The sequence below is a fragment of the Macaca thibetana genome, chromosome 19 (assembly GCF_024542745.1).
Source record: "Macaca thibetana thibetana isolate TM-01 chromosome 19, ASM2454274v1, whole genome shotgun sequence".
Taxonomy (NCBI): domain Eukaryota; kingdom Metazoa; phylum Chordata; class Mammalia; order Primates; family Cercopithecidae; genus Macaca; species Macaca thibetana.
The window spans coordinates 5,937,342-5,964,182 of NC_065596.1; the positions used below are offsets into that span (position 1 = coordinate 5,937,342).

The 26,841-nt window shown below is 52.7% G+C and overlaps 4 protein-coding genes across 20 annotated transcripts in view; 1 reads left to right on the forward strand and 3 right to left on the reverse strand.

The window, feature by feature from the left end:
• FKBP8 (FKBP prolyl isomerase 8) overlaps window positions 1–26,841 on the forward strand; it is a 212,805-nt gene that overhangs the window by 166,405 nt on the left and 19,559 nt on the right. The window lies entirely within an intron of this gene.
• The window catches only part of REX1BD (required for excision 1-B domain containing), a 280,166-nt gene that overhangs the window by 130,418 nt on the left and 122,907 nt on the right, over window positions 1–26,841 (reverse strand). The window lies entirely within an intron of this gene.
• Window positions 5,398–9,273, reverse strand: UBA52 (ubiquitin A-52 residue ribosomal protein fusion product 1). Of its 7 annotated transcripts, none has more exons than XM_050769857.1 (5): window positions 9,115–9,257; window positions 7,602–7,712; window positions 7,251–7,337; window positions 5,667–5,769; window positions 5,398–5,582 (listed from the first exon to the last, which is right to left on the reverse strand). In XM_050769857.1, exons 2-5 carry the CDS (start codon window positions 7,702–7,704, stop codon window positions 5,489–5,491), a joined length of 387 nt encoding a protein of 128 aa, XP_050625814.1. In that variant the 5' UTR covers window positions 7,705–7,712; window positions 9,115–9,257; the 3' UTR covers window positions 5,398–5,488. The 7 variants fall into 7 exon arrangements, with proteins under 7 accessions (XP_050625814.1, XP_050625813.1, XP_050625812.1 ...); XM_050769856.1 differs by having other exon boundaries at window positions 9,093–9,256; XM_050769855.1 differs by having other exon boundaries at window positions 7,602–7,715; window positions 9,093–9,253.
• Window positions 11,352–26,841, reverse strand: part of KXD1 (KxDL motif containing 1) — a 233,117-nt gene continuing 217,627 nt past the window's right edge. For 2 of the 4 annotated variants that reach the window (XM_050769831.1, XM_050769830.1), the window contains exons 2-7: window positions 21,473–21,525; window positions 17,603–17,724; window positions 16,269–16,421; window positions 13,470–13,516; window positions 12,049–12,325; window positions 11,352–11,899 (exon numbers count right to left, since the gene is read on the reverse strand). In XM_050769831.1, coding sequence (XP_050625788.1) covers window positions 12,096–12,325; window positions 13,470–13,516; window positions 16,269–16,421; window positions 17,603–17,703 — 531 coding nt within the window. In that variant the 5' untranslated portion in view covers window positions 17,704–17,724; window positions 21,473–21,525 and the 3' untranslated portion in view covers window positions 11,352–11,899; window positions 12,049–12,095. Of the gene's footprint in view, window positions 11,900–12,048; window positions 12,326–13,469; window positions 13,517–16,268; window positions 16,422–17,602; window positions 17,725–21,437; window positions 21,526–26,841 lie in introns of those variants that run through there. The other 2 variants (XM_050769832.1, XM_050769833.1) reach the window with 2 other exon arrangements.

A 26,841-nucleotide genomic window follows, 5' to 3' on the forward strand; every position in this document is an offset into this window, starting at 1 on the left:
GGGGTGCAGGTTACATGTCTTACACAATCGTGGGTTATCATCCCTTAATGAGAAGAAGGTCTGAACATACGGTACCTCGCTCCACTTGCCTTCTCGTTTACAAAACAGATGTAGTTGCAGGATGGTATTATAGTTTATACTTCCCTCATCTTCCCAGTAAGATGAACTCCTTAAAGATTGTACATAGACATAGCAATTTTAAGGTGGGGAGGGCAATGGGGCATTGGGCCAAGGCTGAAATGGCATCTCATGTACTAAGGCCTTTTGTCCCAACCTTCCATCATAAGAATACGACTTTTGATCTCCCTGTCGATGGTCTATTATATTACTTAACTCCCACAAATGCGAGTGGTACCCCAAATGGAAGAGCTCCACAGTTCGAATTGCTGATCCCAAACAAGAGAGATGATAGGTGATATGGTTCCCAGTGAGGTGGGGACGACAGAAAATGGCCTAAGCCTTCCAGTAGCCATTGGCACACACTATATTGTCCTGGGTGTTGCCTTGGGTATCCAATATGGGGAACAGGTCCTGTATATTTGTATTGTTGCCCATCTACATTAGAATAAGCCATGGGGGCCGGGCGCGGTGGCTCATGCTTGTAATCCCAGCACTTTGAGAGATCGAGGTGGGTGGATCATGAGGTCAGGAGACAGAGACCAGTCTGACCAACATGTGAAACCCCGTCTCTACAAAAAATACAAAAATTAGCCGGGCGTGGTGGCACGTGCCTGTAATCCCAGCTACTTAGGAGGCTGAGGCAGGAGAATTGCTTGAATCCTGGAGGTGGAGGTTGCAGTGAGCCGAGATTGCACCACTGCACTCCAGCCTGGGCGTCAGAACGAGACTCCATCTCCAAATAAATCAATAAGCCATGGGACATCAGGAACATGGATCTGAGGGTTGCCATCCTAATTGTTTTAGATTCCTAATCTAGAGGGTTTTCATCCCGGGGCTAGAGAGAATCCTGGAGACAGGGTCTCAAGAGTCTTCCCTACAGACGTTTGGATCCAGGAGGCATGCCTCTAGAAGGGTGGGTGAAGCACGTGTGGGCGGCTGTTTAACAAAGGTTTCACACAGCACCATCATCTTGACCGGGCGGTACTGGGAGCTTCAGGGATACGGTTTTCCACCCTTGGCCAGCCCTTGGTTCAACCCAGGAAATGCAGAGAAAGTGGAAACTGGTTTCTAGGCAAAACGGGAGTTGTTAGCCCTTTCTCAGAAACCCCTACACCTGTGTCGTTAGTCCGGCGGCCGTGCTGCTTGTTTTTAAATGGCCGACAGGTGCCTGGTGTTTGTTCTCAATTCTTTTTTTTTTTTTTTTTTTTTTTTTTGAGACGGAGTCTCGCTTTGTCGCCCAGGCTGGAGTGCAGTGGCCGGATCTCAGCTCACTGCAAGCTCCGCCTCCCGGGTTTACGCCATTCTCCTGCCTCAGCCTCCCGAGTAGCTGGGACTACAGGCGCCCGCCACCTCGCCCGGCTAGTTTTTTGTATTTTTAGTAGAGACGGGGTTTCACCATATTAGCCAGGATGGTCTCGATCTCCTGACCTCGTGATCCGCCCGTCTCGGCCTCCCAAAGTGCTGGGATTACAGGCTTGAGCCACCGCGCCCGGCCGTTTGTTCTCAATTCTAAAGTAAAATAGAGCAGAGTAGCAAGCGGAAGAGTTCCAATGTTACTGCTTTGGAAATCCCAGGTGAGCCCCCACGATGAGTCAGTTTTTCCTGCCAATGGATTCCTGGTCTCGCTAACTTCGAAGAATGAAGCAGAGGACCTTCGTAGTGAGTGTTAACAGTTCAAAAAGAGTCCACGGACCAGGAGAGTGAGCAGCAGCTCAGTTTATTGAACAAAACGAAAGCTTCCACGTGCTGGAAGGGGACCCAGAAGGGTTGCCATTGCTGGCTTGGGTGGCTAGGGCTCATTGGCACTGTTACTCCCTCCCCTTTCTGTCCATCAAGAGTGGTTCTTCTTTCAGTGCCCCCTTGGAGTGGTTAATTTTGAATCCTTCACCCCATTGGTTAAGAACTCAGGGCCGGCCGGGCGCGGTGGCTCAAGCCTGTAATCCCAGCACTTTGGGAGGCCGAGACGGGCGGATCACAAGGTCAGGAGATCGAGACCATCCTCGCTAACACGGTGAAACCCCGTCTCTACTAAAAAATGCAAAAAACTAGCCGGGCGGGTTGGCGGGCGCCTGTAGTCCCAGCTACTCGGGAGGCTGAGGTAGGAGAATGGCGTAAACCTGGGAGGCGGAGCTTGCAGTGAGCTGAGATCCGGCCACTGCACCCCAGCCTGGGCGACAGAGCAAGACTCCGTCTCAAAAAAAAAAAAAAAAAAAAACCCTCAGGGACGGCCGGGGGGCTCACGCCTGTAATCCCAGCACTCTGGGAGGCTGAGGTGGGCGGATCACAAGGTCTGGAGATCGAGAAATTAGCCAGGCGTAGTGGCGGGCGCCTGTAGTCCCAGCTACTCAGGAGGCTAAGGTAGGAGAATGGCGTGAACCCAAGAGGCGGAGCTTGCAGTGAGCTGAGATTGCGCCACTGCACTCCAGCCTGGGCGACAGAGCGAGACTCCGTCTCAAAAAAAAAAAAAAAAAAAAACCTCAAAACCCTGAGTCACGGGGGTCTTTTGTGAAAGTCCCCAAAGTGGCCCAGGAAGTCCCACCAACTCCACCCCTCACTAGCATGCATCATTGCCCATGCACTGGCTTCACTGACACTAAAAACAGGGGCCAGCAAGGTGCCTCACCCCTGTATTCCCAGCACTTTGGAAGGCTGAGGCAGAACTGCTTGAATCAGTGCAAAACCATCCTGGGCAACATAGCAAGACCATGTCTGTAAAAAAAAAAAAAAAAAAAAAACAAAAACGTAGTAAGGCCAGGTGCCGTGGCTCACGCTTGTAATCCTAGCATTTTGGGAGGCCGAGGCAGGTGAATCACAAGAGGTCAGGAGTTCAAGACCAGTCTGGCCAACATGGCAAAACCCCATCTCTACTAAAACTACAAAAATTAGGCCGGGCGCGGTGGCTCAAGCCTGTAATCCCAGCACTTTGGGAGGCCGAGACGGGCAGATCACGAGGCCAGGAGATCAAGACCATCCTGGCTAATGTGGTGAAACCCCGTCTCTGCTAAAAATACAAAAAAAAAAATTAGCCGGGCGAGGTGGCGGGCGCCTGTAATCCCAGCTACTCGGGAGGCTGAGGCAGGAGAATGGCGTGAACCCGGGAGGCGGAGCTTGCAGTGAGCTGAGATCTGGTCACTGCACTCCAGCCTGGGCGACAGAGTGAGACTCCATCTCAAAAAAAAACAAAAACAAATTAGCCAGGCATGGTGGCGTACACGATAAATTCCAGCTACTCAAGAGGCTGAGAAAGGAGAATCGCTTGAATCCGAGGTGGAAGCTGCAGTGAGCCAAGATTGTGCCACCGCATTCCAGCCTGCACAATGGGCGCAAGGCTGCATCTTAAAAAAAAAAAAAAAAAAAAAGTGATAAAAAAACAAAACTAAATAAGAGGCTTTTAAGTTGAGGAGTTTGAAGCCAGCCTGGGCAACATAGCAAGACCCCATCTCTACAAAATATTAACCGAGTGTGGTGGCACAAGCATGTAGTCCCAGCTACTCAGGAGGCTGAGGCAAGATCCTGGAAGATCAAGGCTGCAGCAAGCTATGATCGTACCACTGCACCCCAACCTGGGTGACAGTGAGACTGTCTCAAAATTTTACATCAGTAAATAATACAACAGGAATTAAGTCTTTGCTCACCCCAACACATCTAAGAAACTCCTGACCTTATGATTTGCCCGCTTCAGCCTACTAATCATTACAAAGTTTAAAAACACCAAATTATCTGAATGTGGTGGTGTGCACACCTGTAGTCCTGGCTACTTGGGAGGCAAAAGAGAGGGGATCACCCGAGCCTGAGTTCCGGGGTACAGGGAGCCATGACCACACCACTGCACTCCAGCCTGGGTGACCTTAAGGGGAAAACACCAAGGCTTGCCCTTCTTAAGAGGCACAGCACTGACTGCAGACCGAGAGTGATGTCACGGCCTCAGGTTCAAAACTGAGAACTGGGCCAGGCATGCTAGCTCACGCCGGTAATCCCAGCATTTTGGGAAGCCGAGGCGGGCGGGTCACAAGGTCAGGAGATCGAGACTATCCTGGCTAACATGGTGAAACACCGTCTCTACTAAAATACAAAAAACTAGCCAGGCGTGGTGCGGGCACCTGTAGTCCCAGCTAGTCGGGAAGCTGAGGCAGGAGAATGGTGTGAACCCAGGAGGCGGAGCTTGCAGTGAGCCGAGATAGCGCCACTGCACTCCAGCCTGGGCGACAGAACAAGACTACGTCTCAAAAAAAAAAAAAAAAAACCCCAAAAAACTGAGAACTGGGTCAGGAATGGCAGTTCTTGCCTGTAATCCCAACACTGAGGGGCTGAGGAGGGAGGATAGCTTGAGCCCAGGTTCAAGACCAGCCTGGACAACACAGTGAGACCCCATTTCTTTTTTTTTTTTTTTTTTTTTTTTTTTTGAGACTGAGTCTTGCTGTGTCTCCCAGGCTGGAGTGCAGTGGCCGGATCTCAGCTCACTGCAAGCTCCGCCTCCCGGGTTTACGCCATTCTCCTGCCTCAGCCTCCCGAGTAGCTGGGACTACATGCGTCCGCCACCTCGCCCGGCTAGTTTTTTGTATTTTTTAGTAGAGATGGGGTTTCACCATGTTAGCCAGGATGGTCTCGATCTCCTGACCTTGTGATCCACCCATCTCGGCCTCCCAAAGTGCTGGGATTACAGGCTTGAGCCACCGCGCCTGGCCCCATTTCTATAAAATAAAAAAATTTGAGAACCAATGTTCTACACCATTGGGTGTACCTAATTTTCTACCCATCTCCACACACCTAGGCACTTCAGGGCCAAGGCCTGAGGGACACCTCAAAGTGCCTGACGGATCCCAGCAATGACAACAGTAATCCTCAGTCCCACCAATTACAGGACTGAGGTTTTTTTGAGACGGAGTCTCGTTCTGTCGCCCAGGCTGGAGTAAAGTGGCATGATCTGGGCTCACTGCAATCTCTGCCGCCTCCCGGGTTCACGCCATTCTCCTGCCTCAGCCTCCCGAGAAGCTGGTACTACAGGCGTCCACCACCACACCTGGCTAATTTTTTTGTGTTTTTAGTAGAGACGGGGTTTCACCGTGTTCGCCAGGATGGAGGACTGAGGTTTTTACTCTAATTTTACAGATGACAAATCCAGAGTCAGGGGCATAGGACAGGGACCAATGCAGGTGGGACAGAATCTAGGACAGAGGACCCCACAGGTGGCACAGAATGGAGTGCTGAGTAGAGTCCCTAAGGGAGATGCCCACTCTTTAGCTACCTCCCTGGACAGACCAGCCATGAGGACACCAGTTGCTGCTCCAGTCAATGAAAGGGACACTTTATTGAGGCTCCAGGGCCACGGGGCCTGGGCAGGAGGTTGCCCTTCAAGGAAAGAAGAGCCTTATTTGACCTTCTTCTTGGGGCGCAGGTTGTTGGTGTGGCCACACTTCTTCTTGCGGCAGTTGACAGCACGAGGGTGAAGGCGAGCATAGCACCTGCAGAGAGACAGGAGGGACGGATGAGGGCATACCCCGACTCTGGCAGCCCCCACAGCCTCCCAAGCATCGGAGCACACATACTTGCGGCAGATCATCTTGTCGCAGTTGTATTTCTGGGCAAGCTGGCGGAGGGAAGGCTCAATAATGCCACCTCGCAGGCGCAACACCAGGTGCAGGGTGGACTCTGCAGGAGACAGCCAGAAGGACAGCGACTGAGCCCAGCCCTAGCTCCTCAGTCAGAGGGGCAGGGCCCTCCAGGGCCTATAGTCTGGTGCTTTCTCAAGTGTGATGGGGACACCAAGTCGGGATCCCCCGAGTGTTCTATGTGTGGAAGATACACTGTCCCAGCCAGGCCTGCCCCAGGAAATCTCCATCTCAGCACTGACCACGAGCCCTGGGGGAGTCTGATGAGACACACATGCCAACTGAGGTATCCATCTGGGTTTCTAATATGGAAGCCGACTTCTTTTTTTTTTTTTTTTTTTTTTTTTTTTTTTTTTTTTTTTTTGAGACGGAGTCTCGCTGTGTCTCCCAGGCTGGAGTACAGTGGCATGATCTCGGCTCACTGCAAGCTCCGCCTCCCGGGTTCACGCCATTCTCCGGCCTCAGCCTCCCAAGTAGCTGAGACTACAGGCGCCCGCCACCACGCCCGGCTAGTTTTTTTTTTTTTTTTGTATTTTTAGTAGAGACGGGGTTTCACCATGTTAGCCAGGATAGTCTCGATCTCCTGACCTCGTGATCCACCTGCCTCGGCCTCCCAAAGTGCTGGGATTACAGGCTTGAGCCACCGCGCCCGGCCGGAAGCCGACTTCTAAGTGGTTCAGGCAAGGTCAGACACGAAGTCTAGGCTGGGCGCAGTGGCTCACGCGTGTAATCCCAGCACTTTAAGAGACCAGCCTGGCCAACATAGTGAAACCCTGTCTCTACTAAAAATACAAAAAAAATTAGCCGGGCGTGGTGGGGGGCACCTGCAATCCCAGCTGCTTGGGAGGCTGAGGCAGAGGAATTGCTTGAACCCGGCAGGCGAAGGTTGCAGTGAGCAGAGATCACGCCACTGCACTCCAGCCTGGGTGACAGAGTGAGACTGTCTCACAAAAAAAGGACACTGAATTCTTGTCACTCCAACAAGTGACACTAATTTCCTTATTGCAATGATAAAAAAATTCACATTATGACTCTTTTTTTTTTTTTTTTTTTGCCTCCTAAGTTCAAGCAATTCTCCTGCCTCAGCCTCCTGAGTAGCTGGGACTACAGGCATGCACCACCATGCCTAGCTCATTTTCGTATTTTTAGTAGAGATGGAATTTCACCATGTTGGCCAGAATGATCTATCTCTCTTGACCTTGTGATCTGCCTGCCTTGGCCTCCCAAAGTGCTGGGATTACAGGCCTGAGCCACTGCACCCAGCTAATTTTTGTGTTTCTAATAGAAACGGGATTTCACCACATTGGCCAGGCTGGTCTGGAACTCCTGACCTCAGGTGATCCACCCGCCTCACCCTCCCAAAGTGCCGAGATTACAGGCGTGAGCCACTGTGCCCAGTCCCATTATTTTAAACAAAACACAAGTCATTTGAACTGCTCCCCAACCCCTGACTGAAGCCATCAATGCTCTTTTCCTACCTGGGGATCTTGGGTCCCTGCCCAGCAACCCCAACCCTAGTACCTTTCTGGATGTTGTAGTCTGAGAGAGTGCGGCCATCTTCCAGCTGTTTGCCAGCAAATATCAGACGCTGCTGGTCAGGTGGGATACCTTAGGGGGAGGAAAGCTCAGTTAGAGGCTCTGTGGAGCATACTACTGGCAGTGTCCCCGGCAGAGGAGTTCCAGCACTACCCCTAGTCTCTCAAAATGGCGAACTGAGGTAGAGATAACAGACGTTCTTCAGATCACATGGAGAAACAAGGGCAAAACAGGTCTGTCTAAAGCCAGCACCAACCCACACAGGACTGAAACTCCCCTGGGCAGAGAGGGATTCCCAGTCCATAGCCAGAGCCCCCACACCCAGTCCCGACTCACCCTCCTTGTCTTGAATTTTGGCTTTGACATTCTCAATGGTGTCACTGGGCTCGACCTCGAGGGTGATGGTTTTGCCCGTGAGGGTCTTCACAAAGATCTGCATGTTTGCGTCTGCTGGAGGAGGAGAGGCAGGAGAGACTGGTGAGCAATGCATGCCTGAGTGGCGCAAGCTCAGGTGCCTACACCCCAGATGCTATCCCTTTGCCTGCACCGAGCCCAACTGGTCCTGCCCCAGTACCTGTCTTCCTTCCACTCCTCCAAGCCTGGCCCTACTAAGCTTCTCACACACCCTGGCCTGGAGTCTACACATGTCCTGGAACTAAGGACCACATGTCCTCCACCCTCCTGACTGCATGGGCGCTCTTCAGGAACACAGACTGTGGTTATTCTCCTTAGGCTTAGCAGCAGAAGGACCCGTCAGTATCTCCTGATGGAATAAATACCCTTTGGCATCATCTTGTCAGATTCATCTTCCCTGAGAACCGTCCCACCCTCTCCCACCACAGCCACGTCCTGATCTCCTCCACAGGTTGCTCCCGCTGCCAGCCTGGATGGGAAGCCATCCCCTACAACACACATGCCTTCCTGTCGCAGCCTCTCTCCTCTCTCTAACTCCAAGCTGGGGCACCCAACACTCTTAGCTTCCTTCTCAATTACGCCAAAACTCTCCAGACCCCACTTCTTGCCTTGACCCCAAACCACAAACATCACTTAGTATCTACCAACCACTTGCCAAGCATTGTTTACATATAAAAGTTGACTTAAAAAGGCAAAAGAATCGACCGGGTGCAGGGGCTCAAGCCTGTAATCCCAGCACTTTGGGAGGCCGAGGCAGACGGATCATTTGAGGTCAGGAGTTCAAGATGAACCTGGCCAACACGGTGAAACCCCGTCTCTACTAAAAACACAAAAAATCAGCTGGGCGTGGTGGCGGGCGCCTGTTAATCCCAGCTACTCGGGAGGCTGAGGCAGGAAAATCGCTCGAGCCCGGGAGGTGGAGGTTGCAGTGAGCCGAGAACTCCAGCTTAGGCGACAGAGCGAGACTCCTTCTGAAAAAAATACAAATAGTCTAAAGAAGAGTCTAAAAGGCAGACGCTACCACCAGCCCCTCCTTACAGACACAGTAATGGAGCCAGGTATGAACACTCAGCTCGAGGAATTTAGTATTTCCAAAGTATTTACACGCAGTGACTGGCAGAGTTAACGCTACATGCTCAATACCCCTCTCTCATTAACTCGGATCTGCCCAGAGGACGCCTTCCCGCCCGAGGCCTCGTGGGGTCACGCTGGCAGGCAGAGCACGCAGGCTCCTCTCCAAAACGGCGCTCGCCTCCTGGGCCCAGGTCTGGGCTCGGAACCGCGATCTCGAGAGCCCTGCCCAGCCACCCCGCCGAGACTGGCCCGCATGAGCCGGTTCAGGGCCACCTCTTCTGCCGCCCAGGCCCCTGCGGCCTCCCGCAGGCCCCCACCCGCCCCCGGACCGGCGCGCACCCGCTCGACCGCCGCCACCAACCAGCTCAGCCGCCTCGCTGAAGAAAAAGAGGACGGCGGAACCGGAAACCACCTAATCTCCGCCGAAGGCGCTTGCGCACGGAGCACGCCGGACGCCTGCGTCACAATTCGCGCCGCGCCTTGGGCCCCGTCCTGCCGCCATCTTGGATGCTGGCAAACGAAGCCGCAGTGCACGTGGGTGAGCGTCGCCCACCCGCTTCCGGGTATGGGCCCCGCCCGCCGACTCACTAGAGGAGATGATTGCACCTCTCCTGGTGTTTGCGCCCGCTGCCTCTGGGCCACTGACAACCGCTGACGCTTGGCGGGTCCTCAGCGAATACTTGAACGGAGTAGAGGAGAACGTTTTCTAATAAAGCAAAGGTATTAAGCAGAGGACTGCGGGTCCAGGACGCACGAATCGGGGCTGGGAAAGCACCTAACACCTGGAATCGGTTGTTATAAAGCTTTCGGCCGCTGTGCCTGAATGGATTTCAGGACAGCAGCAGGGAGAGCTGACGGGACTACCGCATTCGACCAGAAAGGTGGTGGTGCCTGACAAAAGGTTCCAAGCGGGACTCAAGGTCTTTTGTTTTTGTGACGGAGTTTCGCTCTTGTTGCCCAGGCTGGAGTGCAGTGGCGGGATCTTGACTCACCGCAACCTCCGCTACCCGAGTTCAAGCAATTCTCCTGCCTCAGCCTTCCTAGTAGCTGGGATTACAGGTGTGCGCCACCATGCCCAGCTAATTTTGTATTTTTAGTAGGGACCGGGGGGGGGGGGGGGGTCTCGAACTCGCGATCTCAGGTGATCCGCCCGCCTCGGCCTCCCAAAGTGCTGGGATTACAGGCGTGAGCCACTGCACCCGGCAGGGTCTCTTTTCAATGTAGGATCCAGATTTGTGGGTGGCTAAAAAGTGCCAGGGCAGGCTGGGCCCGGTAGTTCACGCCTGCATTTTGGGAGGCAGAGGCAGGTGGATCACCTTAGGTGGGGAGTTGGAGACCAGCCTGACCAACATGGAGAAACCCCATCTTTACTAAAAACACAAAATTAGCTGGGCATGGTGGTGCATGCCTGTAATCCCAGCTACTCAGGAGGCTGAGGCAGGAGAATCACTTGAACCTGGGAGGTGGAGGTTGCAGTGAGCTGAGTTCATGCCACAGCACTGCAGCCTGGGCGACAGAGTGAGAGTCTATCTCAAACAAACAAACAAAAAAAGGGCCAGGGCGAGTGCAGTGGTTCACACTTGTAATCCCAGCACTTTGGGAGGTCAAAGAGGGAGGATTACTTGAGACCAGGAATTCAAGACCAGCCTGGAAAACATAGCAAGACCCTGAATCTACAAAAAAACAAAAAAATTTTTTTAATTATCCAGGTGTGGTGGTGCGCACCTGTAGTCCCAGCTACTTAAGAGGTTGGAGGATTGCTTGAGCCCAGGGTTTTGAGGTTGCAGTGACCCATGATTGGACCACTACACTCCAGCTTGGGCAACAAAGAGAGATGCTGTCTCCAAAAAAATAAATAAATAAAAAATACAAAAGTGCTGAGTACAGAGAAGATGGGGAGCAATGAGAAGTCACCTATAGGCTTAACAGGGGTACCTGTTTATTTCCTTGAACATTTGCAGGCGTTACTATACCAGGCAAAAGCAGACACTCTAATGTCTGGGAAGATGTCTTTAGGAACATAATTTCTTTTTCTTTTTTGAGACAAGAGTTTCGCTCTTGTTGCCCAGTCTAGAGTGCAGTGATGCGAACTTGGCTCACTGCGACCTCTGCCTCCTAGATTCAAGCAATTCTGCCTCAGCCTCCCAAATAGCTGGGTTTACAGGTATGCGCCACCATGCCCAGCTAATTTTTGTATTTTTAGTAGGGACGGGGTTTCACCATGTTAGCCAGGCTGGTCTCAAACTCCTGACCTCAGGTGATCCACCCACCTCAGCTTCCCAATGGGAAGTGGATTTAGTGTGGCTCCCAGATCTGGAGGAAGACTGAGATCTGGAGGAGGAATTATGAAAGGAGGATGGGAACGGTAGTATTGTGAGCAGTGAGAGCAGCGTGAGGGAAGACCTAGCAGGTGATGAGAACTTGGGTAGTTCTAGCTCCCACCAGGGGGATTCCAAAAAAGGGCCACGTCTCTTTCTAGCTCTGTGGTGGCTGACTGTCTGCACCTCCCTCCAGCAGGGCCCCCAGCCCCACATCCAGCACTTGCCCATCTTTTGGGTTGCTTGGCCTAAGGATGGAAGAAGCCATGGCTAGGTGTACTTTTCCCTTTTTAGTAATGGTGTCTTTTTATTGATAACTTCCCAACAGCCATCTGTAAACATTGGGTACAAAAATATTCCATTAAACTCTTTCCCAAGGTGGCTCCGTTTGCTCCATGGAGGCCCTCAGAGAGGCCTGCTGGCCCCTCAGGTTCCACACCTCTATTCAGAGAAACACAGGCCTCAGCATGCTCAGGGCTGAATGGATGGCCAGCCTCCATCTCAAGACTTCTACCTGTCTCAGAAACCTCTTTGAGATACCAAGGAGACAGTATTTGATACTTTTACGGAGCAAGGGGCAGGAAAAGCAGAATTAGTGGGTGCAGGGGTGGGCTGGGGTGAACTCAGAGGAGACCGTGCTTGTGCACCTCAAGGAGGTCCTGACCGGGGGTGGGGGACATCTGGCTCTGGTCTCTGGGAACCTTTCAAGCATTCTTCAGAGCAGACGTCAGGCTCAGCTCTGGAAAAATTCCCGTGCCCAGCCCTGCGACTCCAGCCGGAATGGGCGTGCCCTGGCATGGCAGAGGGGTCTTGCAGAAGAGAGGCGTTCTGAGGAAGGAAGGAGCCAGAATTAAAGACCCCCCAGGAATTTCACACCCCTCGGGAGACAGCCCTGTTCCCCTAGGAGCCCTGAGTGACAGAACGGGGCAGCAAAGGAGCCCTGGGTGACAGAACAAGGCAGGGTTACCCGCTGCCACCTTGTATGCTGCTGCCCTGAGACCCCTCAAGGCACCGGGCAGTAGGTCTATTCGCCCGTCGTCTCCTCATCATCTGTCTGGCTGCGGCCGTTGATGGCTGGGGAGCCAGGCTGGACATGGGACAGGTCCTCGAAGCCAGGGCTCAGGGAGGGCGAGACGGTGTCGGGGCTGGTGTCACATGAGCCCGTGCTCTGTTCTGAGGTGGCGATGGTGGTCGTGGTGCTGGGTGGGATGGGGTCTTCATCCTCTTCCTCCAGGAAGGACGCCTCCGGGATATCTGGAGGAAGGAGGCCCAAGAGTTGGTGTTGTCACCTTGCGAAGCACTGGGATGTAGGATTTATTGTCCATGTGACCCATAATGGCTGCCCTCACCCCATGGGGGCATGACTTGGCCCTTTTTTTTTTTTTTTTTTTTGAGACGGAGTTTCGCTCTTGTTGCCCAAGCTAGAGTGCAATGGTGTGATCTCAGCTCACTGCAACCTCCGCCTCCCGGGTTCAAGCAATTCTCCTGCCTCAGCCTCCCGAGTAGCTGGGACTACAGGTGCCCATCACCACGCCCATCTAATTTTGTATTTTTACTACAAACGGGGTTTCTCTATGTTGGTAGGGCTGGTATTGAACTCCCGACCTCAGGTGATCCACCCGCCTCGGCCTCCCAGTGTTGGGATTATAGGCATGAGCCACCGCGCCCGGCAGACTTGGCCCATTTTTATTTTGTAGAGGAGGAAACTGAGGTCCAGGCAGGGAAGAGCTCTCCCTTCAAGGTGAGGTGAGGAAGGGACACAAGCTCTGGGGTTGGGCCTACAGGAGCCGTGAGGGCAAGCCTGGCTCACTGTACTACCTGGCCTAGGTACATGACCTCCCCTCAGCCCGGCTCTCTGCTCTGTAAACTGCTGTTGGAGGCCCTAAGATGGAGAGCCGTCGGCCTTTTCAACAGATGGGATGAACCCAGGCTCAGCCTGCAGAGCCCTTTAAGGTGGTGGCAACATGGAGTGGTACCCCAGAGAACAGACGGGCTCTTTAGCCAGACGGATGTGCACTCAAGTCCTGCCCCTCTGGGCCTCTGTTTCCCTCTCCATGAAACGGGGATACTCACAGTCCCCACCTCATGGGTGACTGTGGGTAACAGCCTGGTTCACAGGGGCTCATGATGCACACGGGGATAAGGATCATCATGCCACTTATCCACATTCCCTGTGCGGCCTCCCCACAGGGCACAGACTCCCGTCCTAGCGCCAGCCTTGTAGGCTGCCGAGAAGACCAGGCCAGCACCCCGCCCCCGCCCCCGCCCCAGGTTTCTCCAGACCCACTGCCCATTACAGCCTGGTCTCAGGATCAGGCCCCAAGGTGGCCTTCCAGAAGCCTGCCCTGGGCGGAGAGTGCTGACATGCTCGGGAGCCGGAGCCCTGTGTGACACTTACGGCTGAAGGCCTCTGGGTGCTGCCTGGCCAGTTTCCCTTTCAGCGTCCTGCAGGGGAAAGAAGGCACACAGGGCTTAACCTGCTGAGCAGGCAGGCCAGGCCTTGTGCCAGTCACAGGCCCCTGCTGCCGGCTGAGGGCAAGGGGAGACGGGAGTGAGAACCCCACACTGTTCATCACATCACATCTTCACTCTCTCCAGGTGCTCGGCCCCACAGCCACGGCCCTGACAGTCACTCACCAGCCGGCCTCCAGCCCCAGGGTAGGCAACAACCCCCAACTAGTTAAGACTCTGGGTGCTCTGAGCCTAGGCACTGGCTGGGGGCTCCCCCTACAAGGCCCCTTCTTACATGTGGCCTCCTCTACTCTGATAAACTCTTTTTTTTATTTTTTGAGACAGAATCTCGCTCTGTCACCCAGGGTGGAATGCAGTGGTGCCATCTTGGCTCACTGCAACCTCCACCTTCTGGATTCACATGATTCTCCTCCCTCAGCCTCCCGAGTACCTGGGATTACAGGCACGTGCCACCGTGCTCAGCTGATTTTTTGTATTTTTTTTTTTTTTTTGAGACGGAGTCTCGTTCTGTCGCCCAGGCTGGAGGGCAGTGGCACGATCTCGGCTCACTGCAAGCTCTGCCGCCTCCCGGGTTCACGCCATTCTCCTGCCTCAGCCTCCCGAGAAGCTGGGACTATAGGCGCCTGCCATTGTGCCCGGCTAATTTTTTTTTTTTTTTTTTTTTTTTTTTTTTTTTTTGAGACGGAGTCTCGCTCTGTGGCCCAGGCTGGAGTGCCGTGGCCGGATCTCAGCTCACTGCAAGCTCTGCCTTCCGGGTTTACGCCATTCTCCTGCCTCAGCCTCCCGAGTAGCTGGGACTACAGGCGCCCACCATCTCGCCCGGCTAGTTTTTTGTATTTTTTTTAGTAGAGACAGGGTTTCACCGTGTTAGCCAGGATGGTCTCGATCTCCTGACCTCGTGATCCGCCCGTCTCGGCCTCCCAAAGTGCTGGAATTACAGGCTTGAGCCACCGCGCCCGGCCCCGGCTAATTTTTTTGTATTTTTAGTAGAGACAGGGTTTCACCGTGTTTGCCAGTATGATCTCGATCTCCTGACCTCGTGATCCGCCTGCCTCGGCCTCCCAAAGTGCTGGGATTACAGGCGTAAGCCACCGCGCCTGGCGGTTTTTTGTATTTTTAATAGAGACGGGGTTTCATCACGTTGGCCAGGCTGGTCTCGAACTCCTGACCTCAGGTGATCCGCCTGCGTCAGCCTCCCAAACTGCTGGGATTACAGGCATGCGCCACTGTGCCTGGCCATTCCTGCCTTTTCATTATGTGTCTAGCACTATGTTACCTTTTTTTTTTTTTTTTTTTTTTTTTTTTTTTGAGACGGAGTCTAGCTCTGTTGCCCAGGCTGGAGTGCAGTGGCCGGATCTCAGCTCACTGCAAGCCCTGCCTCCCGGGTTCACGCCACTCTCCTGCCTCAGCCTCCCGAGTAGCTGGGAGTACAGGCGCCCGCCACCTCGCCCGGCTAATTTTTTTTGTATTTTAGTAGAGACGGGGTTTCACCGTGTTAGCCAGGATGGTCTCGATCTCCTGAACTCGTGATCCGCCCGTCTCGGCCTCCCAAAGTGCTGGGATTACAGGCTTGAGCCACCGCGCCCGGCCTTTTTTTTTTTTTTAATTTGAGACAGAGTCTCGCTGTGTCACCCAGGCTGGAGTGCAGTGGCGTGATCTCGGCTCACTGAAACCTCCACCTCCCGGGTTCACGCCATTCTCCTGCCTCAGCCTCCCAAGTAGATGGTACTACAGGCGCCCGCCACCACGCCCAGTTAATTTTTTGTATTTTTGGTAGAGATGGGGTTTCACCATGTTAGCCAGGATGGTCTCGATCTCCTGACCTTGTGATCTGCCCGCCTCAGCCTCCCAAAGTGCTGGGATTACAGGTGTGAGCCACCACGCTCAGCTGCACTATGTTACGTTTTTTAAGAATAAATAAACTGCAAGGCTGAGCGTGATGGCTCATGCCTATAATCCCTGCATTTGGGAGGTCGACGTGGATGGATCACCTGAGGCCAGGAGTTTGAGATGAGGCTGGCCAACATGGGGAAACCCTGTCTCTACTAAAAAAAATACAAAAAGTACACAAAATACAAAAATTAGGCTCACACCTGTAATCCCACCACTTTAGGAGGCCAGGGCAGGTGGATTGCCGGAGCTCAGATCGAGACCAGCCTTGGCAACATGGTGAAACCTCGTCTTTACTAAAACACAAAAAATCAGCTGGGCGTGGCAGCATGCGCCTGTAGTCCCAGCTACTCAGGAGGCTGAAGCAGGATAATCGCTTGAACCCGGGAGGCAGAGGTTGCAGTGAGCCGACAGTGCACCACTGCACTCCAGCCTGGGCAGCAGAGCAAGACTCTATCTCAAAAATAAAACAACAACAAAAATTAGCTGAGCATGGTAGAGTATGCCCGTAATCCCAGCTACTCAGCAGGCTGAAGCACAAGAATCGCTTGAATCCGGGAGGCAGAGGTTGCAGTAAGCCAAGATGACGCCACTGCACTCCAGCCGGGGCCACAGATCAAGACTCTGTCTTGATCAATTAATCAATCAGTAAATAAACTTACGTCAAGATTTTATCCCAAGGTTGGAATTGTCCCAGACACTTAAGTGCACAGCAAAGCCTTGTAAAACAAACAGAAATCTCCCCTTTATACTGGTATGTGAAGGAAACTGAGGCTTACATGGGGAGGTGGAGGCAGAGGTCAGCTGGGGCCCTGGGGTGGGGCTAAGCACCCACCTGATCCGGCGGAAGATGCTGTCCAGGTCCCGTTTCATCTCTACCAGGGTCCTTGTGTGGTGCAGGAAGCGCTCGCTCATCTGCTGCAGGCGGGCGCTGGACAGGTTGTTGAAGTTGAGCAGCATCTCATTGGTCTTCTCAAAGCGGTCCAGCCTGATGGTGGAGAGAGGGCATGACCTGCCCAGCTTCGGGGCCCTGCCCAACCTGGCACAGCTGACTGTTCATGCCAAGCCCTTGCCTGCTTCACAACCTCTGCATGGGCTGTTCCCTTGTCCTGCAGAGTTCTACCTACTCTTTGAGCCACCTAGCAAACTCCTATTCAACCTTCAAAACCCTACTCAAGGGTGTCCTTCTCATGTAGCCTTGTCTACGTCTTCATTCAATCAGACTCTTTTTTTGTTTTGTTTTGAGATGGAGTCTTGCTCTGTTGCCCAGGCTGGAGTACAGTGGTGCGATCTCAGCCCACTGGAAGCTCCGCCTCCTGGGTTCAGGCCATTCTCCTGTCTCAGCCTCCCGAGTAGCTGGGACTACAGGTGCCCGCCACCACGCCTGGCTAATATTTTTTTTTTATTTTTAGTAGAGACGGGGTTTCACCATGTTAGCCAGGATGGTCTCAATCTCCTGACCTCATGATCTGCCCACCTCGGGCCCCCAAAGTGTTGGGATTACAGGCGTGAGCCACTGTGCCCGGCCCAATCAGACTCTTTTAACTTCACTAGCCCCAGGTTGTTCCTCTGGCCCAGCCCTGACACCATAGGGCCAGGAGGGTCTGTGTCTGGCTTTGTCTCCCCTCAGTCTGGAAGTTCCCCAGAGTCACATCTGAATCTGACTTGAAACCCACCTCTACTGAAAATACAAAAATTAGCTGGGCATGGTGGCACATGTCTGTAATACCAGCTACTTGGAAGGCTGAGGCAGGAGAAATCACTTGAACCCAGGAGGCAGAGGTTGCAGTGAGCCGAGATCACGCCATTGCACTCCAGCCTGGGCAACAAGAGCGAAACTCTGTCTCAAAAACAAGAAACAAATAAACAAAAAACCCTGCATATGGCCCCCTCTGGTCCTTCAACTCTCCCCACCCCAGGCCTCGGGACAGGAGCCCCTGCGGCCCCCCGCCAAGCCGTCCACAGCTGCAAAACCTCCCCAAAGCCCTGCTTCCCGTGCCAAGGCCTCGCCTCCAGGCTGGGAAGGAATTTACTTTGGAGCCAGCAACAGATTTGCTCATTTCCTTCATTTTATCACCAGTGTGGGCCCCGGGTAGGGGCGGGCAAGACAAGAATGTTGGCCAGCCCGTGGATTCCTTCCCACACTCACATCCCCCAGCCGCCACTCACATGTTCTTCTGGGCCAGGATGATGGCGTTGACATCATCTGTGTTCACCATGCTCAGGATGCGGCCGCAGAAGACCCTCGAGGCCGAGTCCGGGAGGTCCATCTCGTCCTCCTCCTCCGCTGCCTGAAACAGGCAAGAACAGAGTGGTCTGCACCACTCACCAGGTGAGGTGGGACCAAGAGGCCAGGCTGGGACCCCCATGTGCTGGAATCTAACCCAACCGTGGTGGTATCCTACAGTGGGGATGTGTGACTGTGGCTCAGTCATGCCACCTGAACCTCAGGTGTGCCAGCCCAGGAATTTGGAGGTATTGGGCAAACTAAGAGAGGTTGTATTTGTAAACTGTACCCAAGCACATTAGAATCCCATCACCTCCCACTTCCATGAGCCCAAGGCCACAGGCACCTCTCATCTGCACAGATCTGCCAGCTTCCTCCCTCATCCCCCGTCACACACCTGCTGTCCTCACAAGCTGAACGTGTGTGGCTGCCTCAGCAAATCATCACCACCTCCAATGTCTCCTCTCCCAAGAGGTCAGGGACCCCTATTCCGGTCACTCTTACTGCTTCTCTTACTACTTGACCTTGCTTTTTCTTTCTTTTTGATACGGAGTTCCACTCCTGTTGCCCAGGCTGGAGCGCAATGGCGCGATCTCAGCTCACCGCAACCTCCGCCTCCTGGGTTCAAGCGATTCGCCTGCCTCACCCTCCCGAGTAGCTGGGATTACAGGTGCCTGCCATGACACCTGGCTAATTTTTGTAGTTTTTAGTAGGGACGAGATTTCACCATGTTGGCCAGGCTGGTCTTGAACTCCTGACTTCAGGCGATCCACCCGCCTCAGCCTCCCTGACTGCTGGGATTACAGGCATGAGCCACCGCACCCAGCCTACTTTACCTTGTTTTTGTTTGTTCGTTAAGAGACAGGATCTCGCTATGCTGCCTAGGCAGCTCTTAAATTCCTAGGCTGACACAACCCTCTTGCCTTGGTCTCCCAAAGTGCTAGGATTACAGGCATGAGCCACCGCATCCAGCCACACTTTACCTTGATTTAATTGCTTCACTGGTTCACATCTTCATGAAATTATCCTAGTCATCAGCTAACCCATTTGCCTGTCACCCCCACAACAATGTCAGCTCCAAAAAAGCAGAGGTGGCCGGGTACGGTGGCTCTCGCCTGTAATCCTAGCACTCTGGGAGGCCGAGGCAGGTGGATAACCTGAGGTCAGGAGTTCAAGACCAGCCTGGCCAACATAGTGAAACCCCGTCTCTACTGAAAATATAAAAATTAGCCAGGCATGGTGGCAGGCACCTGTACTCCCAGCTACTCGGGAGCCTGAGGCAGGGGAATCGCTTGAACCCGGAATGCAGAGGTTGTGGTGAGCCAAAATTGCGCCACTTCACTCCAGCCTGGGCAACAGATTCTGTCTCAAAAAAAAAAAGGAAGAGGCGTGTCTGTCACCAGAGCCTGACCCGGAACCTGGTTCATAGCAAGGGACTGCCAGAATGTCAGAATGTTGTTGTGGGGAAGGGCAACAGAACCTTTCAAACTCAGCTCTGACATGATGCTTTTTTAAATTTAATTTTATTTTTTTTGGAGACGGAGTCTCGCTCTGTTGCCCAGGCTGGAGTGCAGTGGTGCGATCTCGGCTCACTGCAAGCTCTGCCTCCCGGGTTCACGCCATTCTCCTGCCTCAGCCTCCCGAGTAGCTGGGACTACAGGTGCCCGCCACCACGCTTGGCTAATTTTTTGTATTTTTAGTAGAGACAGGGTTTCACCATGTTAGCCAGGATGGTCTGGATCTGCTGACCTCGTGATCCGCCTGCCTCGGCCTCCCAAAGTGCTGAGATTACATGACATGACACTTTTATTAGCAAACTAAAGCCAAGAATTGCAGGCACTCAAAGCCAATCCGTGGGCCCCAGTAACCCAGATGGTTCTGAGGTTCCCAGTTTTACTGGCACACGGATGACTGTAATGGCAGGCAGGGACTTCCAGAAGCAACCAGGGGAAGAGGGGCTACTGCACTAACCCTCCTAGGGAGTTCAGGAAAAATCTAGGATCTTGATATAGTTTGCCTCTGAGGCCCACACATTTAATAGCCAAGAAACAGAGAAACCTACTTCTACTGGATCAGAAAAGGTTTCAGAGGCCGGGCGTGGTGGCTCACGTCTGTAATCCCAGCACTTTCGGAGGCCGAGGTGGGCAGACTACTTGAGGTCAGGAGTTCAAGACCAGCCTGGACAACATGGTGAAACCTCCATCTCTACTAAAAATACAAAAATTATCCAGGCATGATGGCGGGCACCTGTAGTCCCAGCTACTCAGGAGGCTGAGGCAGGAGAATTGCTTGAACCCAGGTGGCAGAGGTTGCAATGAGCCAAGATCAAGCCACTGCATTCTAGTGTGGGCGACAGAGGGAGACTCCATCTCAACTTAAAAAAAAAGAAGCCGGGCGCGGTGGCTCAAGCCTGTAATCCCAGCACTTTGGGAGGCCGAGACGGGCGGATCACAAGGTCAGGAGATCGAGACCATCCTTGCTAACATGGTGAAACCCCGTCTCTATTAAAAAATACAAAAAACTAGCCGGGCGAGGTGGCGGGCGCCTGTAGTCCCAGCTACTCGGGAGGCTGAGGCAGGAGAATGGCGCGAACCCGAAAGGCGGAGCTTGCAGTGAGCCGAGATCCGGCCACTGCACTCCAGCCTGGGCGACAGAGCGAGGCTCCGTCTCAAAATAAATAAATAAATAAATAAATAAATAAATAAATAAAATAAAATAAATAAAAAAAAAAAAGAAAGACACCTGGAGAGGGAGGTCCATAGCTAGTGCCAGAGAGGCACAGTATTGGGACCTTCTAGGATACACTCCTGCTTCAAAACAGGACTCTTTTCTGTCTCTGGCTCCCAGATGTGAGGGCTGGGGGGTTCCTGGCACTTCCCTCCCGTCCCCCAGCAACTTCCTCTCACAAGAAGCCTTCTCTGATTACTGCTAGTCTGCTCCACATACACAGTGAAATTGACCCAGCAAAAGCTCTGATCCCAACTCCAAATGTAGATTTATTGAAGAAACGCAGAGAGGTAGGCTGTTTGACCATGGGAGAGCCACTTCACCCTTCTGAATCAGTTTTTTTCAACCATAAAACGGGAATAAGGTAGAATGACGATCTCACAGTGCTGTCTGTGGCAACTGAAACCAAAGGTGATAATGAGGGGAGTTCAGGACAGGCTGTTTCTCCAAGAGGAGTGTGAAGAAGTCCCGGGACAGGGTCCGGGAATCAGCATTTTGACAGCATCCCAGGGGTCTCTAAGAACATATTACGGGCAAACACTTGTAGAGCACTTCAGTTAATCCTCAATCACTGTTACGAGGCAAACACAATCATCTCCGAGTGAAACTGAGGCTCACAGGGGCGGGCTCAGTTGCCAAAACTCACATGGAGAGACAGAGAAGCACCACGGTTCTATATCCAGGTTATTTAACAGAATTTAACTCAGCCATCCAAGCTCTGAAAAACCCCAAGTGGGGAGGGGCTCAAATACCCCCCTCACGCCCCGTCCCCTACAATACGGGGAAACTGAGGCACAGACCGGGCAACGCCCAGCTCCAGGTTACACGACACACCCAGAACACAGGCGGGCCCAATTTCTATGCCCCTGATCCGGATCCAGATCCAGCCCGCGGCGCCGCCTGCGTATCCATTGAGCAGACGGGGAAACTGATGCCTGTGCGCAGCAGGAATGACCAGATGTGGCCAGCGGCGCACCCCATCCCACCGCAGCCCGGGGGCCGCGCCCGACCCGGACCGGTTCCCCGAGGCCCTGGAGTCCCCAGCCCCACCCCAAACTCGGCCCCGGCGTCGGTAGCGGCGGCACCTGCACATCTGGCGGCCTTGCTCGCGCTTCCGGGATGGCGCCCGCGCCGGCGCAACGTCACCACGCACCGATCGTGCGAGCGCGCGTGGCGGCGGCGTACCCTGGAGCCGCTTGCGTGCGTGGAGTCACGACAGGAAAAGGCGGGGCTTAGACGGAGCTGCAGCTCGCGGGCGCGTCACAATGAATAGCCAATCAAACAGTTCGTCTCGCGCCTGCGTATTTCCAGAAGCCCAGACTTCAAAGCAGCCCGAAAGAAGGAAGGCTGAGAAGTGTCCCATTTTTATAGATGGTGTGACTGACTGGCGTCCCAGAGCGGTAACCCTCCCCAAGGTCGTAAATGCTACAATGGTCAGCGACCAAACCACACTCAGGTGTCCTGCTTTCCAGGCAGGGAATCATACTCATCTGTGTTCAGACAAACCTGCTCCACTTTTGCTGATTTTAGTCTTAAATTTCCTTTTTTTCCCCAGGCAGAGTTAAGCTCTTGTTGCCGAGGCTGGAGTACAATGGCGCGATCTTGGCCCACCGCAACCTCCGCTTCCCAGGTTCAAGCGATTCGCCTACCTCAGCCTTCCCGAGCAGCTGGAATTACAGGCATGCGCTACCATGCCCGGCTAATTTTGTGTTTTTAGTAGAGAGGGTTTCTCCATGTTGGTCAGGCTAGTCCTGAACTCCCGACCTCAGGTGATCCGCCCGCCTCGGCCTCCCAAAGTGCTGGAATTACAGGCGTGAGCCACCGCGCCCAATCCTGGTTTCCATTTACACTTCCACGTTGTTTTGGAGGAATGCGCTGGGGAATTTTTTAAAAAGGGTTTACAGGCTGGGCGCAGTGGCTCACATCCCGTAATTGTAACCCGAGCAGTTTGGGAGGCCGAGGCGGGCGGATCACGAGATCAGGAGTTCGAGACCAACCTGACCAATATGGTGAAACCTCGTCTGTACTAAAAATAAAAAAAAAAAAAAGTCGGGCGTGGTGGCGAGAGCCTGTAATCCCAGCTACTCAGGAGGCTGAGACAGGAGAATCGCTTGAACCCGGGAGGCAGAGGTTGCAGTGAGCCAAGATCGCACCACTGCACTCCAGCTTGGGCGATAGAGCAAGACCATGTCTCAAAAAAAAGAAGGACAAACTAAAAAATGAAGAAAATGGGCCGGGCGCGGTGGCTCACGCCTGTAATGCCAACACTTTGGGAGGCCGAGGTGGGCAGATCACGAGGTCAGGAGATGGAGACCATCCTGGCTAACACGGTGAAACCCCGTCTCCACTAAAAATACAAAAAAATTAGGCGGGCGTGGTGGCCGGCGCCTGTAGTCCCAGCTACTCTGGAGGCTGAGGCAGGAGAATGGCGTGAACCCAGGAGGCGGAGGTTGCAGTGAGCCGAGATGGTGCCACTGCACTCCAGCCTGGGCAACAGTGAGACTTTGTCTCAAAAAAAAAAAAAAAAAAAAAGGAAGAAAATGTATGATGAATTTTAAGTTCATACTGATTTGTGTATACGAGTACCAGATTTCTGTAATAAAATGCCTCACAGCTACAACTGGGGAAAAAAAAAAAAATTGGGCCGGTGGCCCGAGCCTGTGGTCCCAGCTACTCAAGAGGCTGAGGTGGGAGGATCTTTTGAGGCCAGGAGGCAGCAGTTGCAGTGAGCCAAGATCCCACTCCAGCCTGGGCAACAGAGTGAGACCCAGTCTCAAAAAACAAACAGGCCGGGCGCAGTGGCTCACACCTGTAACCCCAGCACTTTGGGAGGCCGAGGCGGGTAGATCACCTGAGGTCAGGCGTTTGAGACCAGACAGGCCAACATGGTGAAACCCCGTCTCTACTAAAAATAGAAAAAAAATTTAGCCTGGCGTGGTGGCAGGTGCCTGTAATCATAGCTACTCAGGAGGCTGAGGCAGGAGAATCACTTGAACCCGGAGGGCGGAGGTTGCAGTGAGCCGAGATCGTGCCATTGCACTCCAGCCTGGGTGACAAAGTGAGACATTAGTGCCACCATGGGCAGCTAATTTTTTGTGTTTTTAGTAGAGACGGGGTTATACTGTTGGCCAGGCTGGCCTTGAACTCCTGATATCGTGATCCACCTGCCTCGGGCTCCCAAAGTGCTAGGATTACAGGAGTGAGCCACCGCGCCCAGACAAGGATGCCTTTTTTTTTTGAGATGGAGTTTTGCTCTTGTTGCCCTGGCTGGAGTGCAATGGCAGGATCTTGGCTCATCGGAACCTCTGCCCCCCCAGTTCAAGTGATTCTCCTCCCTCAGCCTCTGGAGTAGCTGGGATTGCAGGCGTGTGCCACCACATCCAGCTAATTTTGTATTTTTAGTAGAGATGGGGTTTCTCCATTTGGTCAGGCTGGTCTCAAACTCCCGACCTCAGGTGATCTGGCCACCTCGACCTCCCAAAGTGCTGGGATTACAGGCATGAGCCACTGCACCCTACCTAGGATGCCTTTTTTTTTGAGATGGCGTTTCGCTCTTGTTGCCCAGGCTGGAGTGCAATGGTGCACTCTAGGCTTACTACAACCTCCGCCCCCCCAGTTCAAGGGATTCTCTTGCCTCAGCCTCACAAGTAGCTGGGATTACAGGCATGCGCCACCCCACCCTGCTAATTTTGTATTTTTAGTAGAGACGAGGTTTCTCCATGTTGGCCAGGCTGGTCTCGAACTCCCAACCTCAGGTGATCCACCGGCCTCGGCCTCCCAAAGTGCTGAGATTACAGGTGTGAGCCACCACTCCTGGCCGCTAGGATGCCTTTTTTAAAGTGAGATAATCCAAGTTAAATGTTTGAACAAAACAAGGTGAATAGTAATCGCTACATAAATGTTTGCTTTTGAGAAGTGTGTCATTAGGTTTAATAAATAAAATTAGGCTGGGTGCGGTGGCTCACGCCTATAATCTCAGCACTTTGGGAGGCCGAGGCGGACGGATCACGAGGTCAGGAGATCAAGACCATCCTGGCCAACATGGTGAAACCCTGTCCCTACTAAAAAAAAACTACAAAAATTAGCTGGGTGTGGTGGCGCATGGCCATAATCCTAGCTATTTGGGAGGCTGAGGCAGGAGAATCGCTTGAACTAGAGAGTCAGAGGTTGCAGTGAGCTGAGATCGTGCCACTGTACTCCAGCCTGGGAACAGAGTGAGACTCTGTCTAAAAATATAAATAAATAAATAAATAAATAAAATTAATATTTACAAGTAATTATTGTTATTGAGATTCCATACGGTGTGTATGTTATGAATTATATTTGTAACTTCTCTGAGTCTCTGTTCATTGCAAGTCTGTGTAATCACAACATCTATCTCTGACGGTTGTTGAGAGCTTGGAAGATAAACACACAAGTTCTTGGGCACATGAAGACTGTTTCAGAGCCCTGGAATTACACATACCTGAGTTTTAAATCCAGCTCTGTCACATCCTAACTGAATGGCCTTGGGCAAGAGGCTTAACTTTATGAAATCACGTAGGCAAAATCCTTACAAGAGTTAGAACACAGTAAGCCCACAGTACACTGTTGATAATATCGCTCCCAGGTTCTGCTGCCATCATTCATGGGAAAGTCAATGACTGGGAGGCAGAGGCTGGAAGATCCATTCAGCCCAAGAGTTCAAGGCCAGCCTGGGAAACATTGAGAACTTGTTTCTAAAAAAAATTAACTGGGCATGGTGGTGCACATCTGTAGTCCCATATGCTTGGGAGGCTGAAGCGGAAGAATTACCTGATCCCAGGAGTTCCAGGCTGCAGTAAGCTAGGATTGCACCACTGTACTCCAGGCTGGGTAACAGAGGGAGACCCAGTCTCAAAAAAAAAAAAAAAAAAAAGAAAGAAAGAAGAAAAAGAAGTCAATGAGAACTGGAATTCTTTTTTTTTTTTTGAGACGGAGTCTCGCCCTGTCGCCCAGGCTGGAGTGCAGTGGCATGATCTCGGCTCACTGCAAGCTCTGCCTCCCGGATTCACACCATTCTCCTGCCTCAGCCTCCCGAGTAGCTGGGACTACAGGTGCCCGCCACCACCCCCGGCTAATTTTTTTGTATTTTTTTTAGTAGAGACGGGGTTTCACCACGTTACCCAGGATGGTCTTGATTTCCTAACCTCGTGATGCCACCCGCCTCGGCCTCCCAAAGTGCTGGGATTACAGGCGTGAGCCACTGCACCCGGCCTGGAATTCTTATATATTTAATTCAACAATTGGTTTTTTTTGTTGTTGTTGTTGTTGTTTTTGAGATGACTGAGTCTCGATTTGTTGCCCAGGCTGGAGTGCAGTGGCATGATCTCGGCTCACTGCACCCTCTGCCTCCCGGATTCAAGCCATTCTCCTGCCTCAGCCTCCCAAGTAGCTAGGATTACAGGTGCACACCACCACGCCCAGCTAATTTTTGTATTTTTAGTAGAGACAGGGTGTCACCATGTTAGCCAGCTTGGTCTTGAATTCCTGACCTTGTGATCCACCCGCCTTGGCCTCCCAAAGTGCTGGGATTACAGGCATGAGGTAACCACACCCAGCCTGTTGCTTTTTAATTTGAGACAGAGTCTCACTTTGTCACCCATGCTGGAGTGCAGTGGTGCGATCTCAGCACACTGCAACCTCCTCCTTCTGGGTTCAAGCGATTCTCCTGCCTCAGCCTCCCCAGAAGCTGTGATTATAGGTGCCCACCACCACACCTGGCTCATTTTTGTATTTTTACTAGACGTAGGATTTCACCATGTTGGCCAGGCTGGTCTCAAACTCCTGACCTCAGGTGATCCACTCGCCTTGGCCTCCCAAAGTGCTGGGATTACAGGTGTGAGCTACTGTACCTGGCTAGAATTCTTTTTTTTTTTTCTTTTTGAGACACAGTCTCACTCTGTCACCCAGGCTTGAGTGCAGTGGTGCGATCTAGGCTCACTGCAACCTCCGCCTCCCGGGTTTAAGCGATTCTCCTGCCTCAGCCTCATGAGTAGCTGGGACTACAGGTGCCCGTCACCACGCTCATCTAATTTTTGTATTTTTAGTAGAGATCAGGTTTCACCATGTTGGTCAGGCTGGTCTTGAACTCCTGATCTTGTGATCCGCCTGCCTCGGCCTCCCAAAGTGCTGGGATTACAGGCATGAGCCACTGCGCCTGGCTATAATTCTTGTATGTTTAGTTCAACAGTTTGTTTGTTTGTTTCTTGAAACAGAGTCTTACTCTGTCACCAGGCTGGAGTGCAATGGCACGATCTCAGCTCACTGCAACCTCTGCCTCCCGGGTTCAGGCAATTCTCCTGCCTCAGCCTCCTGAAGAGCTGAGATTACAGGCACACACCACTATACCCCACCATACCCGTTTAATTTTTATATTTTTAGTAGAGACAGGGTTTCACTATGTTGGCCAGGCTGGTCTCGAACTCCTGGCCTC

What these genes read in the sequence shown, in the direction of transcription:
- UBA52 (XM_050769853.1), bottom strand. Translation starts at nt 7,704, where the DNA reads ATGCAGATCTTTGTGAAGACCCTCACGGGCAAAACCATCACCCTCGAG. An exon ending in CAAAATTCAAGACAAGGAGG is followed by an intron (nt 7,338 to 7,601) that starts GTGAGTCGGGAC and finishes CCTCCCCCTAAG; the next exon opens with GTATCCCACCTGACCAGCAG. An exon ending in AGACTACAACATCCAGAAAG is followed by an intron (nt 5,770 to 7,250) that starts GTACTAGGGTTG and finishes TGTCTCCTGCAG; the next exon opens with AGTCCACCCTGCACCTGGTG.